The sequence below is a fragment of the Cavia porcellus genome, unplaced genomic scaffold, assembly GCF_034190915.1.
Source record: "Cavia porcellus strain 051 isolate PalLab524CR breed Dunkin Hartley unplaced genomic scaffold, mCavPor4.1 scaffold_22, whole genome shotgun sequence".
Lineage (NCBI taxonomy): Eukaryota > Metazoa > Chordata > Mammalia > Rodentia > Caviidae > Cavia > Cavia porcellus.
In genome coordinates, this window is record NW_026947505.1 from 49,808,700 (window position 1) to 49,824,431 (window position 15,732).

At 35.9% G+C, this 15,732-nt stretch overlaps 1 protein-coding gene across 3 annotated transcripts in view; it reads left to right on the plus strand.

Annotated features, from left to right (window-relative positions):
- The window catches only part of LOC100725594 (cytochrome b5 reductase 4), a 95,644-nt gene that overhangs the window by 58,149 nt on the left and 21,763 nt on the right, over nt 1–15,732 (plus strand). For all 3 annotated transcript variants that reach the window (XM_063233163.1, XM_063233162.1, XM_005005944.4), the window contains 6 exons: nt 2,203–2,232; nt 3,045–3,105; nt 4,338–4,395; nt 5,852–5,945; nt 7,944–7,976; nt 9,326–9,448. In XM_063233163.1, coding sequence (XP_063089233.1) covers nt 2,203–2,232; nt 3,045–3,105; nt 4,338–4,395; nt 5,852–5,945; nt 7,944–7,976; nt 9,326–9,448 — 399 coding nt within the window. The remainder of the gene's footprint in view (nt 1–2,202; nt 2,233–3,044; nt 3,106–4,337; nt 4,396–5,851; nt 5,946–7,943; nt 7,977–9,325; nt 9,449–15,732) is intronic.

The following is a 15,732-nucleotide window of genomic DNA, read 5'->3' on the forward strand; positions in this document are numbered from 1 at the left end:
TGAATTTCTAAGGCTGCAAACAGCATTGCCTTGGTTATTGGAGGAATGTGAAAGCTGTTATCCACTGAGAAATTGAAATAGTAAACCTCAGAAAATGGTATCTCACCTGTGACAAATGAGGTGGGTTGGTATTGGATCAGACTAGGAGCATCAAATAAGCAGGTCCTGGAAGAAGGAAAAGAGGCTCGTAAGAGGAAAAGAGGCAGAGGAAGCTCAAGACCGGAGGTAACCCCCAGGAGCCAACACACTCTGCCAGTTTCCTGGGTTTCGGCACCAAAATGTTAGTTTTCTGGTGCAGTAAAGAAACAGAAGAAAAGCCAAGGTGAAAATGGCCATTTATTTGAGGACATGGGGAGGGAGGAGCCCACCATCCTCAGAGGTGTGGCTTTCTCCTTCTAAACAGGTACAGAGGGACAGAGGTTATATGACCTCTGATTGGAAGTGGTGCATGGGGCGGGCATTGGTGACATGCGAGGAACTGATTGGAATTTTCTTAATGTGCAAATGGAAAAGTAACAATGTGGGCTGAAGGGGAAGAAAGAGGAAGTGGCCAGTGGCCGTCAGGGTGAGCCTTCCCCCTTTGGCTTTCTGCCATGTTAGACCATTGCTGTAACTGTGCAATAATTTATACTAGGGCAATGACTTTCACCTTTAACTCACTGAACTGTGGCTCTCTGTGTCCAGTTCCAGGTTTCTAACCAGGACTGTGCCCTTATTTGTTTCTTTCTCAACAGCTTACCAGTGCAATTTCAGTCACTGCCCTCTGAATGATCCTATGATTTTCAATTTTTTGTCTAGTGCCCTAATCTCTATTTCCCAGAAGGAGGAAGTTAGGACAGAAAGGCACTAGACCGTGGCTGCTGGGCTGGGTGCCAGCTGTCACAAGCTGGCTGCTGCTGCTATGCTAGGCTTTTCCTCTTGGTTAGATTTTTTTCCAAGATGGCTTATTTGCTGGATCTCATGTGCATGCAACATATCAAGGATGGGCCCTGCTTCTTTTTCCTAAATATCCTTGACACTGAAATTCTTGGTGGGGAATTCTTCAGATTGCCTTCTCATTCCCCCATTTTCAAGTATGTGTGCTTCCCAGGGTGCAACTTCCAGGGCGAATACTGCTGTCTCTATGTTACATGATGGGGTCTTGAAATTTTCATTCTTAAGTGAGGGAACTGGATGATAATCTGTTCTATATTAAGATCTTTTTTAATTATAAAATTTTGGTAAAATGAGGAAAATGAAAAGGATGGTCATCTGGTATCTTTAATTGTGATTGTGGATAGTTATCAGGTCTCCTTAATTGTGATTGTTTTGTGACAGATGAAATAGTATAGGTAATTATAGAATTTCTAATGGTTGGAAAATATGATACCAAAAAATTTAAAGTTTTAAGTACATTACTTTCTTTGTCTGTGAAACATGATGATTAATGTTAACAAGTAATGTCTTTCAATTTACTTAAATATTAGCCTATTATCATTTTTAAGTTGTTTTTTTTTAATTCTAACAACTTGCTTGGAGTTTATTTTGACCATAATGAGTATCTGTAACTTTGTGAATTTGCTGCCATCCTGAAAATACCTATCATTTTTCCCTCTGGGCCTTAACATATATGTATGTATGTATGTATATATGCATAAACATATTTTCATCAATTTAGCCATGTTAAACTTATAACAGTGTTGATTTTTAAGTGTTAATATTAGTAAAACAGCCAGATAATATCTCTTTGGTTGGTTGGGTCATTGACATGTGTGTCCTGTTTTATAATCTAATAAATTCTATTTATTTAGATTAATTTAGAATATGATGACCTGGCAAAACTTGGGATTTATATGCTTTCTAGAGAAATTGACTGGGGGTCTTGAGCTCAGTGGTAAGCTCTTATGTAGCATTTCCAAGATCCTCTGTTCATTTACTGTACTAGGTGGGAGGGGCAGAGATTAACAAAGATAACCAGAAAAAAAATCTCAAAGAAGTAGAAAAGGCCCAGTGAAATGAGACTCTAACATCTAGAGAAATAACATGGTAATTTTTAGAGGTGAAACTTACTTATTTGAATCAAAGGCCACCAGCTGTATTCTCAGACATTAGAAGAAAGCTCTTCAAGGAGGGGCTAATATGGTTAAACCAGTAAAATGTTCTGATAGGCTCTGACGTTGTAGTAATCTTAACTAATTTTTTTTCCTTCAAATCACTATACAGAATGTGATGAAGAAAAGAGAGCCTTAAATGGTGAGTCATATTAATTTAAAATAAAAATTTCTTCACAGAATTGTGTGGAGTAAAATTCTTTTTAACATAAAGATATGTTTACTTGCCCAAACGTAGAGGATGACAGAAATTTATGGGCCCCTTATCCCATCCATTACTCTTAAAATAATTCCTGTTTGGCATTGCTGAGCACATGTTCGTCTGCCCAAAGCTTGAGTAACTTTAATGATTAAAAATGTCTGAATAGGTCATCTCTCTGGGCCTGTGAGGTCACCTCCAGTGTTCGTACATAAATGCTAAAGGGCGTGTTAATGTAATCTTCTGGGCTGAGCCACACTGACTTCCTCAGCTGTTCAGTGTGACTTGCTGTTAATGTCTGATACTGATCCCCTCTTACCAAAATTTGAAGTGCTAGTCAGTACTGATTTATGAAATGCCTGTGGCTTCTCCGACTGAACTGTATTATTGTACATTTAGAAATAGAATCTAAAAAGAAGAAAAGTTATAGAAATGCAGCTCACAGCTTGATTGCCAGATGAGTTACCATATCTTCTTTTGAAATGGTCTATGATTTCTTCCATATGAAGTCAAATAGGCAAAAACTAATCATAGTGTTAAAAGTCACATTGGATATCCTTGGGGGAGGGGCACAGAGAGGGTGTTGGGTACAAGGATTTGGGTTTGACTTTATGAAAATTCTACATTTATAATTATGTACTCTTATGTATGTATATAATAGTTCAAGAAGTTAACTGAAAAGACATTTTTTTAGAGAAAAATGTAACTGCTTTGTATGTGAATTGTTGCTATTTTGTTGTTGTTTCTCTGCCAAGGTATGTTTCCCAAGACCCAAGTGGCACATACACTTGCCGAAGAAGGTCTTAATTCCCCAAGGTATATACTCCTGTTTTACTTTTTAAAAATTAATAATATCTACACAAAAATATACACATTTATGAGATGGAACCAGCTCTAGCTTTAATTATTATTAATCATTCTTTTTTGACACATGAACTGTATTATATAGTGCTTCATTGTCAGATGTTGGAGACTGAGCTGTGCTATAAATGTGAATTGGAAATGTAACTGAATTTGATTCTTTTTAAACATATAAATTTTTGAATTTTTTTCTGATCATAAAAATACACATTCATCATAGAAAATACAAAGAAATACAAAAGAATGTGATAGAAGTATGTGACTCACCAACCTTAGATGTAAACTCTTAAGATTTGACTTCTTCCATCTAGTTTGGCCAATAATAGCAATGCCTACATGACATTATTTTTTGTGTGTTTTGTTTTGTTTTGTTTGTCTTTTTGAGACAGGGTCTCGCTATGCAGTTCATGCTAGCCTTGAGCTCACTTTGTAGCCCAGACTGGTCTCACACTCATAAAGATGCTTCGGCCTCAGTCTCCTGAGTGCCAAGATTACAGGCATGTGCCATCACACCTGGCTTATGTTAAACTATTTTTATAATACTGACATTGTAGTGTATTCTTCTGTGAGCAAGTTTCTGTTTTATTATATATTCTGTGTAACATTATGTTGCATTTTTTCATATGGTCAGTCTATAAATTCTTTTAGCTATTCAATTTTTTATATCTGGCTTGGTAATATAAGTTTTAATGAACATATTTGAAAATTACTGTATCAATTAAAATAATTATCAATTAAGTAGTTAACACTAAATTTAATAATGCATATATATTTTTGCTAATGATACTTCAAATGCCTTCAGATCTATATGTTTTCTTTATAATTCTTTCTCTTACTGCCTTTCTGTATCAGTACATACTATTTTATTCTTAGCAAAACGTACTATATGCTGTCATTGCTCTGATAAAAGATTTTAGTAGGAAGGTGTATAACTTTTCACAAAAAATATCTTAACCATATTATTTTGTTTTTTACCCGAAAGCCTGGAAGTATAGATATTTTAAATTTAGAAATAGTTGTCAGCTGTTTAATAAAGAATGTAAAGTATTATGGCAACTATTTAGATAAAGGTTTAAGCTAGGGAAATATATTTCTCACTGAAAATTTTAATCATATAATGATTTTTATATGCATTAATGCACACCATTATCAATATAAGTATTTGTTTTCTTCTTAATATTTTACAGCTATGACTGGTTCCAAACAGACTCTTTAGTAACCATTGTCATATATACTAAACAAAAGGTAAGCACATTATTAAAAATATGGGGAAAAAGTAAATAATAAATGTTAATAAAATGCTAATCATGTGCAGTGCCAAGTCCTTTTTAAAGCACTTTTCTTACATTAGCTTATTTATTCCTTACAACTCTGTGAGATAGAGACTATTATCTCTAGTTTACACACAAGCAGAAAGATTAAATAATTTACCCAAAGGAGCACTAGTGTTCAGAAACACAACAGTCTGATTCCTGCCTGGTGTATACTGTGGGCTCTTAAATTAGACTTGAAAGTATTTAGTATGCTTCTCTGTGAATTTTTTAAAAACATGGGCGAGAAAAGCAAAGCATAGTTAACTTCTTAAGAATAAATTTTCTAGAATATAAATTTGGATAAGAAAGACTGCACTGCTGTGGTTTATATGTTTAAACCACTAAAGGTGTTCAGATCCCTTTTTATAAACGAAAGTAAGTGAAACAATTCATTCTATAAGTCTTTGTGTAACACCTTTATGTTAAGTGTTGTCAGGAGCTAGTAATGGACTGGATACATAGAGAACTGCCTTTCACAGAGCTCACAGTTCAGCTGGAGAATTGAATAGATAATCAGATAATTTAGTATATATCCAAGCACATCTTCCAACAACTGTTGACCCCACACGTGGATTAAAAGGTAAGTTTTGATAGCTAGGAATTTACAGAATTTATACTACTTCTGTGGTAGCAGAACCACCCCGGAACCCATGAGCTCCTATGACTCTTGCAGCATGATCTGACCATTCTGGAGAGGTAACAGCTTTTGCCTAATACAGCCAAGAGGTGCAGAGAAACTGCTTGGCCTGCCTTCTGCTTCTCACTATTGTCTCCTCACCAACATCCAAAAGGAAGACAGCAGGGTCTGGGAAGGTTGGGGTCCTTCCTCTCTTACTGGTAATAGAAAGTAGTCAGTCGCCTTCTAGAAGGTAATAAAACAGACCATAGAAGGTAGCTGCTAAGAGAGGGGGAAGGTTTTCTATGGGCGATAACGCTTTTAGTTTATACCGTCAATGATGGGTGCCAAAATGCCTTGCATCAAGGCAATGTAGAAATTAGACATCTAAAATTTGTTGGTGAATTTCTTTGTAAGCTGAGGGTGAATGGCTGTGCAATTTCTCTAGTATCACATAATAAAGGAATAATTGAAATAAGTGCAAAATCTTGGTTTCTGGTCTAATTATACATTTTGCCATTGTGCTTGTTTTTGCCAAATATTTATTGAGTATCTCCTAGATGTCAAACGGTGCTTTAACGATATCCCCTTAACTTAAAGCTTATAGACTGCTGGGTAAAGTGATATTAAACAGATACATGTATAATTAAAATTGTGATAAGTACTTTGAAGGAGAACTAGTTTGCATAAGAGAAGTGAAGATAGAGTTGTGGGAGTAAAGAGAAAATTTTAATTTTTAATTTTTCTAACTTTGCTTTGCTTTCTGTTTAAGGATATCAGTTTAGATTCAGTAATAGTTGATCATCAAGATGATTCCTTTAGAGCAGAAGCAATTATCAAGGATCATTCATATTTTATACATGTTGGTGAGTACCTTGTTTTTATTAATGGAATGCCTCTGATTATGGCAATCACATTCTACAGTCTAGATAGCTATAACATTTTGTCTACTGTTTTCACTTTGTTTTGTTATTTTTTGATCCATTTTTTCATGTGATTTTAGTACAAGTGCTAACAAATGGCAGCCTGAGCTTACCTTTCCAACTTAAAGCAATTAGATACAATCAGAATCCATAATTTATTGGACTCCTTTCGGTTTCTTTCACAAGCCTGACATTTCACAAGCCTGTGGGGTTTGGTAGTCATGTTTGTGCTGCGCAGCCCTCGCTAGGTGACCCATCCTGTTGGCCTATTTCTTGCCAGCTCTGTCGCAGGAAGTCTGAGGCTGCCACAGAAGAGCTGGGCTTCACGTCTGTCCTATGTCCTTTGTCCTGCTTTCTCCTCGTGGTCCAAGCGTGCCAGCTCACTCACTTCTGTCAGTTTTGAAAAATTACAAATCTATTAGAAGAAGGAAATCATGAATCAAAATCTGGATTCAAAGATAAAATTTAATCCAGTTCTCACCTATAATAAACTCCACTTCAGAATTTCACTATTTTCTCCTTTTATGATATTATGGTAATCTTTTTAGTTAGAAGGTAGAAATAGCACACTCAAATACACAAACAACACAATACTAACAAAAATAATCTTAGTCATGGAACTTTAAGTGTGCAATTTTTACATAAAGAAGATTTTGGTTAATTTGCAAACCACAGGCTGAAATTCTCCGTGCTCAGATTGATTTAGGTTTTTGCTTACCACTATGCTACATAAATGAAGTATCCTTAGTTCTGAATTTGGTCTAAGCTGATTCCCCCCCTCACCCCACCCCACTGTCCCCTGGCCACTGCAGTTCATTACATTCACCAACTTAAATCTTTATACTCAAAGTAGTTTTCTCAGTGTTTTGGGCAACAATTTAAACCCCTTAATCAGTCCTTAGAAATATTCATAGCCTTTGGTTGCGTTGAAACATATAGATAAAAACCCGTAGCTGGTTAAGTATACAGCAGTCCAGGCACTTTGTACTTCTCATGCAAGACAAATAAATGGGGAAAACAGGGGACCCTGCACCAACATATATATATATACACAGACAGACAGACAGACAGACAGACAGACAGACAAAAGTTTCAGTCAGACATATTAAACTCCTGATTGTCAATACTGTGTTGGAAATGCCAAAGTTATGCCAAGTTCTAAGTCTCATGTGAAATTCAGAGCAGATATTAGTTTGGCCTGTCTCTCTCTCTCTCTCTCTCTCTCTCTCTCTCTCTCTCTCTCTCTCTGTGTGTGTCTCTCTGTCTATTGGTTTTTTAAGGCAGGATCTTACTATATAGTTCAGGTTGACCTTGAACTCACTCACTGTATAGCCTAGGCTGACCTCCATCTCGAAGCAGTTTTCTTGCCTTAGGCTCCTAGGTGCTGGAATTACAGGCTTGCATCACCACGCCCAGCCGGAGCAGATATCTATAAAAATATTTGTTACATCTCCCATTTCTAGAATGTAAGTTCCATAAAGACAGATAAATATTTTTCTCTAATTCTTTGTATTCATAATAATTGGAAGGTAACTGGTATACATGGATTCTCAAGACAAATTTTTAAAATATTATATTCCCATGTGCATGTGAAATCACATTGGGGGTGCATGTGTCACCCTAACCTACTCCCTTCGTGCTTTGTAGCTCTGTCAGGCTGGGACCATGCTTGAACTAGTGTGAGTTATTAACCTGTGGGCAATTAAGTATTTGCTCTTCAGGTGATAAGGAGATAAATAGAAAAATGGAAGAAATACATACTTAAATAATTTGACTCAATTTTGTTTATGTATAATTTCTTTCTTTTAGTCTCTCAGAATGTTTTCATTGTCTAGAGGAATTTGAAATAAAAATGATTGTATAAAATGATCTTATATGATATTCATAAACTGTATGGACTCATTCTAGATTTTTAACAGAAAACATTTTTGTCTATTCCAGGGCTAAGCCATGAGGTTGAGGAAACTTTTTCTGGTAAGTTCCCAAAAATTCATATATGTGGATTTGCTCAAACAAAATCCATGCACAGAGAGAGAACTCTGCATTTGTCTTATTTTTCATCTGTATATTTTCATATTGCAAAATAAAGATGTGTGTGATCTTGTTGTTTTCTATATGAACAAATACATAAATTTCAAAGTACACTCCTGTTTTTTTTCTTCCTCCTTATTCTTTTCAACTATTTGTGTACTTTTTCTCTTCTTAAAAATATGAAAATAAAAGTTCCTGCATCCTTTCCATTTCTCTTTCCTTCTTCACTTAGGTCCTCTCTGATATATAACCTTTAGATATATACTAAACCAGACGGTTTTTTCCTGGATGTGTTTATTTACATGGTTAATGTTAGCAGAGCATTCTGAAACTATTATGGTTGCTGCATATATGTGTGCAGTGTGTATTTTACACAACTATTAACAACAGAAGACTCTCCATAGAAGAGTGGTTTGTTATTTCCTGGTATCCTCACAGTAAATTACACTGCTTTAATGCCTCACTTTTTGTATGTATTGCAGTAAGCTTTGTAAAGTCAGGGACCATTTTCTATTTTGGTTATACTTCAGAACAGTGATCAAAAAACTGAATTCATTTGACTACTGTATTTTAAAAGCTGTTAAATTGTTTCTGGGTTCTGAGGAGGAGCAGATACATTTCTAAAAAACGAAATCTTTTATATCTTTAAAAGAATCTTCAGCTCACAAAATTCAAATCCATGTGGTGAATATGTTTTTATTATACCCATATAATCTAAACTGTTTAGCCATTCAAAACGGAAAAAGATAATCTAAAATATTTTTAATTATCAAAGATTCACAGACACTTTATTCATTAATTCCATATTCACTAGAAACTAGTAAACCTAAAGCTGTTCTTGTGTTCTCAAGCTCAGTAATTTTCCACTGAATTTACTCTTAACCCCTCAAATGCCAACTAAGAAATATTAAAAGGGGAGTTAATTAAGTTTATTTTTGTTGGTTTATTCAGTGGTAATTTGTACATGTCTGTCTCCCACTCCCTGTTTTTAGTTGTATGTTGATTAGTTGGTATAGCTCTATTTGAGATTGGTTGAAAATTAGCAAAACAACACTATTAGTTTTGCCCTTGATAAATTATGAAAGGAATTCAGAATCCAAACAAATTAAGTAGAGTTTAATATCACATGTGGCATCAATCATTTGATAAGTATATCAGCAAATTTTCATTTTTCCAACCAATAATCAGTTTCATTGTAAAAGATCAGAATTATTTGAATGAGAAAGATTGGTCTTAAAACAAAATATTTTAAGTAACGTCAATTATACAACTTTAATTTATTCTCCTTTCAGTGCGAGTTGTTGAGAATGTGGGAAAAATAGAGATTGTCCTTAAAAAAAAGGGAAATACTTTATGGAAATGTCTTGGCCTTCCTCTGGAGAAGCATAATGTCCTTATTCCAAAGAAAGATACAGGTATGCTGTGCTGTTACTTTTTGTATAATATACATATTCATAAAATTGTTATATTACTGGCAGAATTCTTTCAGAGACTGAAAAATTTCTTTGGAATGAATTTAAAAGGTTGTTTGTTTCAAAGAGATTAAATTAGTTTGTACTATCAGTATTTAGGTATAACAAAATCATCAGGTAATAATACTTTAAATGAAGAAACCCACTTTTGCTTAGACTTGTTCAACCATTCACCACTATTTCGAGGACTTTTTAGAAAAAAAACAGACAAACAAGTTTGTAGTTTTCCTTATGTGCATCGGATTTTTTTTCTCTAAAAGGTATGTTTCAATATGTTTCTGCTTAGCAAGCCAGTTTTCAGTTTACTCCTAAAATGTGCAGATACTCATTTCCTTTTTTAAAGTTTTTAATCATAATTAAAGTGTGGTATATATAGTATAAGTGCTCTACTTTATAAAATTTCACAAAACTGTTAGGATTTGTTCTTGTTCCAAGTGTTTTGAAGTTTCGGTGGCCATAAGGTGGATTTTATTTTTAATCCTTCATGCTATGTCCTCACCCTTTGTTCCAATGTTTCATTTTTGCTTTCTAGACATATTTTGGTACTGAATTTCCATAGCCAGTCATGTAAATACTTTCTCTTCTTAATTGTGTCTTTCTTTCTTACCTTTTTTGACAGTTCTTCAGCTGTGTCTTTTAGCTCTTCAAGTTACTTGATTTTATTTTTAACGACTTTCTTAATTTTTGTTCCTTTGTTTTACCATCTGTTTTTTTCACGTCTGTTGTATTATTAAGAATTGCTGATAATATTTTAGAGTTTTTCTTTCCCCTGTATGATCTCCATGTTCCCAAATTTTGATTTTTGTGCTTGTTTTACTATCTTTCATGTTCGGTGCTTTGTTTGAGTGCTTGCTAGCCCTTAGTTGTCTTCTGGTTAAGCTGATTGGAGATTGCACATCTTGGGGTAACTTTTGGCCGTATTGTTAATGATACAGTTGGTCATTTCTTTGGGAAACATGTGATTCCAATTCCTTGTCAAACTCCGCATAGTGAATAATCTTGCATCCAGCCTTTTGAAACCTGTGTGGGGAAAGACGACTGAGATAGCCATAGTTTCCTTTTTTAAAATTAAAATACTGTATTAGTCTATTGACAGACTTAATACAGACCGAGTGACTTGCAATATAAATTGATTTTCTCTGTGGTACTAGTGCTTAGAAGTCCAATATCAAGATGTTGGCAAGATTGGTCTCTTCTGAGGCCTCTCTCCTTGGTTTGCATAGATGGCTGTCTTTCTGTATTTTCACATGGTATTCCTCTGTGTCATTTCTCCTTATAAGGACACCATTAATGTTAGATTAGGGCCACCCTAGTGATTTCATTTCTTAATTACCTTTCAAAAGATGCTGTTTCCAAGGATAGTCACATTCGGAGGTAGTAGGTACTGTGACTTCAACTTGTGATTGGTGGGTGGAGGCGTTCGTCTATAATACACACAGTGACCACGTGTTTAACCTTCTCTAGAGAGTAAAATTCTATTTTGCGAGTGTGAGAAGGGTCAGTCATATGTTTCAATCACACCTTTACCATTCTTTTAGTTGAACTGTACAAAGTTGCTCATGTTGCAGTTTTTTACTAATAAAATGGTAGGTTTCATGTATTTGACGTGTGCTTTCATCAGGGTTTCTTAGCTCCTGACACCACACACACACACACACACACACACACACACACACACACCACATGATGGAGTATTGCCCATACTTGCCACTGTCCTTTTCTGCACACTGTAATCAGCATTTGACTCGGCCTTTCTGAAGGGCATGTGACCCTACAGCCACGCTGGTTGTCTTCATATTGAGCAGCTTTTTTTGCAGGTATGTAAAGAATAGCTTTTACTCTCCCCGCTCTTGTCTGTGCTGCCATATTTCTTTGCTGCCTTCAATGAGCCTACATAATTACTAGAAATAAATACATATTGTGTAGGTCAGATAAAAGTTTCACTGTGCTTTGTTTTCTCCTCAAATTGCCTATTGTGCTGAGGCATGAAGTTGTTGCTTGCGTGGTAACTGCGAGAGGTTTGCTATCTCCTGTCATATTCAGGGCTGTTGTAATGGCTGAATATGAAACCTGAAGAAGCACAAAGTAGTGAAGCAATAATCAAATACAGAATTCTTCATTATATTAAAAGATAAAAGTTTAGAAACAATTCAAGTGACTCAAGCACTTTCTTGATGAAATTAGCTGAATTATTAGTTCTACAACATGAGGGAGAGGGTAATAAACATTAAGTGTTTAAATTTAGTGGCAGTCTTGCTAAATAGCTTTGTTACTTTAACAAAGCTCTGTTGAAACTAGTCTTTGAGAAAGCGTTTCCTTTCTTTTAAGGCTGATCTTTAACTTTCCTAAATCTTTAGTTTGAGAGAATAATTCCGTTTTATCAGTCCACTTGTAGTAATTAAACTTTTTTTTTTTTGGTCCTGGGGATTTAAATCACCACCTAGTGCTTGCCAGGCAGATGTTTAGGCCACTGAGCTAAATCCCCTGCCCAAAACATTTTAATACACTTTAGGAATATTTTTAATAATGTTAATTAAAAAGGAATCAATTTTTTTGTCAACTAAAAAATATTAATTTAAAAATCTTACCCAGTCTTTGAGCATTCTGCTTCATTGTGTCTTTAGTATTTGAAGATAGGTTATGAATGTGTGTGTGTGGGGGGGTTGCTTTGGTTGGGAATAATAAAATAATCAAGTAGAAGTCTATTAATGAAAAGGCTGTGTAGTTAGAAACAAAATACAGCCAGGCAATGTGGATCCCATCTATTAGGAGGATGAGGCAAGACTGCAGAATTGAGGCCAGCCTGGGCAACTCAGAGAGATTAAAAAATACAAAGCAAAACAATTGAAAAACAAAATGAAAAACCAAAATAATGCCATTATCTGATACTTTCAAAAGTACATAGTACCTGAGACTTTATTTCTTCAGTATAGAAAAGTATCCTGATAACTATGAATTTGACTTATTTTGTCAATATTTAAAGTGTTCATCAACATTTTTAACTTTGTCAAAAAAATTCTTCTCAGGTGTTCTGAACATCTTCCTTGTAGTCAGCTTCACTGCTTCCCAGTCACTGTCCTAGAAACAGCCAAACTCAGCTGACCCTCTGACTTGCAGCCTGACCGAGTCTAAATGGAACGTCTTTTCTATCACCTAGCTATAGGTTGTGGATTTTTTTATTCTGTGTGGATTTTTATTTATTTTGCATTGAATCTTTTTTGCAGATTGCATTTTTAAATGTAATTCCATTAATTAAAAATCCTGCATTGACTCAGGAAGTTCCTGTGTAAATAAATGAGAAAGGTAGATTGTTATTAGGAGATATTTAAATAACTGAAAGTAGTAAAAAGTGCTCAAAAAATATGATTGGTCAGGAGAGTGAGCTGGGTCTGGTGGCCAAGCCTGCAATCTCAGCGCTCTGAGACTGAGGCAGGAGGACTGCCTTGGGTTCACGGCCAGCTTGGTTTACATGAGGGAGTTCAAGACCAGCCTGCACTATGGAACTACATAATGAGACCCTCTGTGTCTCTCAGAAAAAAGGCAAAACATAAAACAAAAAGAAGTAGAAGAATGGGGATATCAAAGAAGCGAGCTCCCTGCCAGGAATCTGGACTTGCTGGGCCGAATCTTTAATAACTTCTTCCTCTGTCTTGCATCTACTTCACCTGCCATGTAATCTTGGGTGAACTTCTCAACTTCTGTAAGCCTGTATTTCTACTCAGGAAAAGAGGGTGATTAAAGGATTTAAAAGTATATTAAGAGCCTGGTACAGTAGTTTATACCTGTAATCTCAGCACTGTAGAACACACTGAGGAGGGAGGATCAAAACTTTGATTCTTGCCTGGACAGCTGAGCCAGACCCTGTTTTAAAGTTTTTAAATGAATAAATAAATGAACAAATGAATGACTGGGAGGCAGTTCAGGGTGAAGGTCCTGAATTCCATCCCCAGCACTGCAGCAAGAGGGGACTGAGAGGAAGAAGGGGAGAGGGGGAGAGGGAGAAGAGGGAGAGAAGAAAGGAGAGAAAGGAAGGAGAGAGGGGAAGGGGAAAAGGAAGAGACGGAGGCCGGCAGGGAGAGGGAGGCCGGGAGTGGGGCACGGGAGACGAGACCGTGATTAAAGGTGGTGTGAACTCCTGTTGAGAGTTATTTTCTCTCTCATTGAAGATTTCGCCTATATTTTCTATTTTAGCTTTGTGAAATTCTCTTTTTTTGAAAGGAAAACATAGTTTCTTCAATATTAGGAAAAAAGTACACTCCAGTTATCACATCCTCGGCTTTAGTGTCGCCCTGAGTACCCCATTATTATATGTATTTTATTAAAGAAGTTAGACTTTGGGGGCAGAAATGTTCCCAGGATATATTTTTGATTTAAAATATTATTTTAGCTGGGTGTGGTGGTGCATGCCTGTCTGTAACCCTTGCACTTGGGTGGCTGAAGCAGGAAGAGAATCACCATGTGTTTAAGGCCAGCCTGGCTACATAGTAAGACTGTGTCAAATGAAAAGAAAATACTATTTGCAGTCTTCTCTTTTTCTTATTTAATTATGCTTACAAAGGCAAAGCCAACATGTAAGTACATGGTATCTTCAGACTGAAGCAGCCGGCACATCTGCTGTGTGCCACTCCTGTCTCCTATGCCGTGGTCTGGCTATCTGTACCGTCCTGCTCCTCAGTAAAATTTTATTTATTGTATTTATTGGTACATTTTAGGCTTATGTAATGACTGCATGCATTACAGGAAATCTGTACCTGTAACGATATAACTTGATTCTTTTTTCCCATTCCCCTGCTTTCTCTTCAACTCCTGTTCACCTCGCTATTTATGAAAACTTTGTTTCCATCTTTTTCTTATTTTCTCATCCTTTTTTTCTTCCTTTTCCCCTTCTTCCTTTCCTCCTCATCCTTCCCTAGTTCCCCTGCCCATTTGGACTTTCTTCCAACTTCACAAAGTCGGTTACACATTTTGGTCCTTATTTACATTTCACTTTTTCACACCAGAGAAACCATGCAGTATTTACACACATGTGACTGGTTTACTTCACTAAGAGTGTGGCTCAAGGGGCATCCATTTACCTTAGGACCGTCTCCCGCTTGTCCTTTATGGAAGAGTAGTACCATTTTATATTAAAAAAAAAAAAACCACATCCTCTTCATCCAATCATCAGTTGATGCTCCTTAGTAAAATTGAAAGATGAAAATTCTCTAAGTTTTTCTTACAAGTTTTAGAACTTGTGATTAGAATATGTGTTTGAAATTCTGTCAGCCGTTTGTGGGAAATCATTGAATTGTCTCAGAGGTGTTAAGTGGCAAGAATGGTATGTCAGCTCTAACAAGAAAGTCAGTAAATCACTGTAACAGTGTCTTACAGAGGTAAAAAGCAGGCAGGCAGTGAAATGCAGGTCTCCCTCCGCTTGTCACTGCATGATGCTTTGAGGAGTTTGAGAATCTTCAATTTGAAACCAGCTTTCTAGGACATTATGAAAATATAAATTTAAAGGTGCAGCACAAATATTATTGGCAGTTATTTGTCTGATTTATACTTTTTAACTAATGAGATATGTAGCGTGAGTCTTTGGTGGTTTTCTCAACATGGACGCTGGACAGACTCTGGAGGAAAAAGGGATAAGAAGATTGATTGAACTTTCATTTTTCCTTATGGATGAGCCTTGTCATTTGACCCTGTGGTTAGGCCTTCTGGATGCCTTTAACGTGGTGCTCTTAGCTGTGCCTTGGCACTAGAGGGAGCCAACCTGAAGTGATGTCTCCTCATGCAAAAGTGCACCCAAACTTACTTCCTGTTAAGCTACCATGGTAATAGTGGAAAGGTCATTTGGGGACACAGGAAAGGGAATTTTTTGATTTAACTGTAGCCAAAATATTTTCTTAGGGTTATATGTGCTTTTCAGGTTTCAGTTAAACATTGATTGTCACCTTTTGGGCTTTTTCAAAATCTGGAGTAAATTTTTTTTCTACCTACTTAAAAACTTTTAGGTGACAGAGAATATAATGAGGATAAGAAATGTATTATCAAGACTGGTTCCTTTATATTTCTGTAAATACTGTTTTGTGAGACAGGAAATATTTCAACCACTATCATCTGTCTATTCTAGAATGTTAATTATTAAATATGCTGTAGCACATATATGCTACATATATATGCTACAGCATATCTAGTATGCTAACTTGTAAGGAGAATTTACAAATCAAAATATTAGTGGTTTTTAT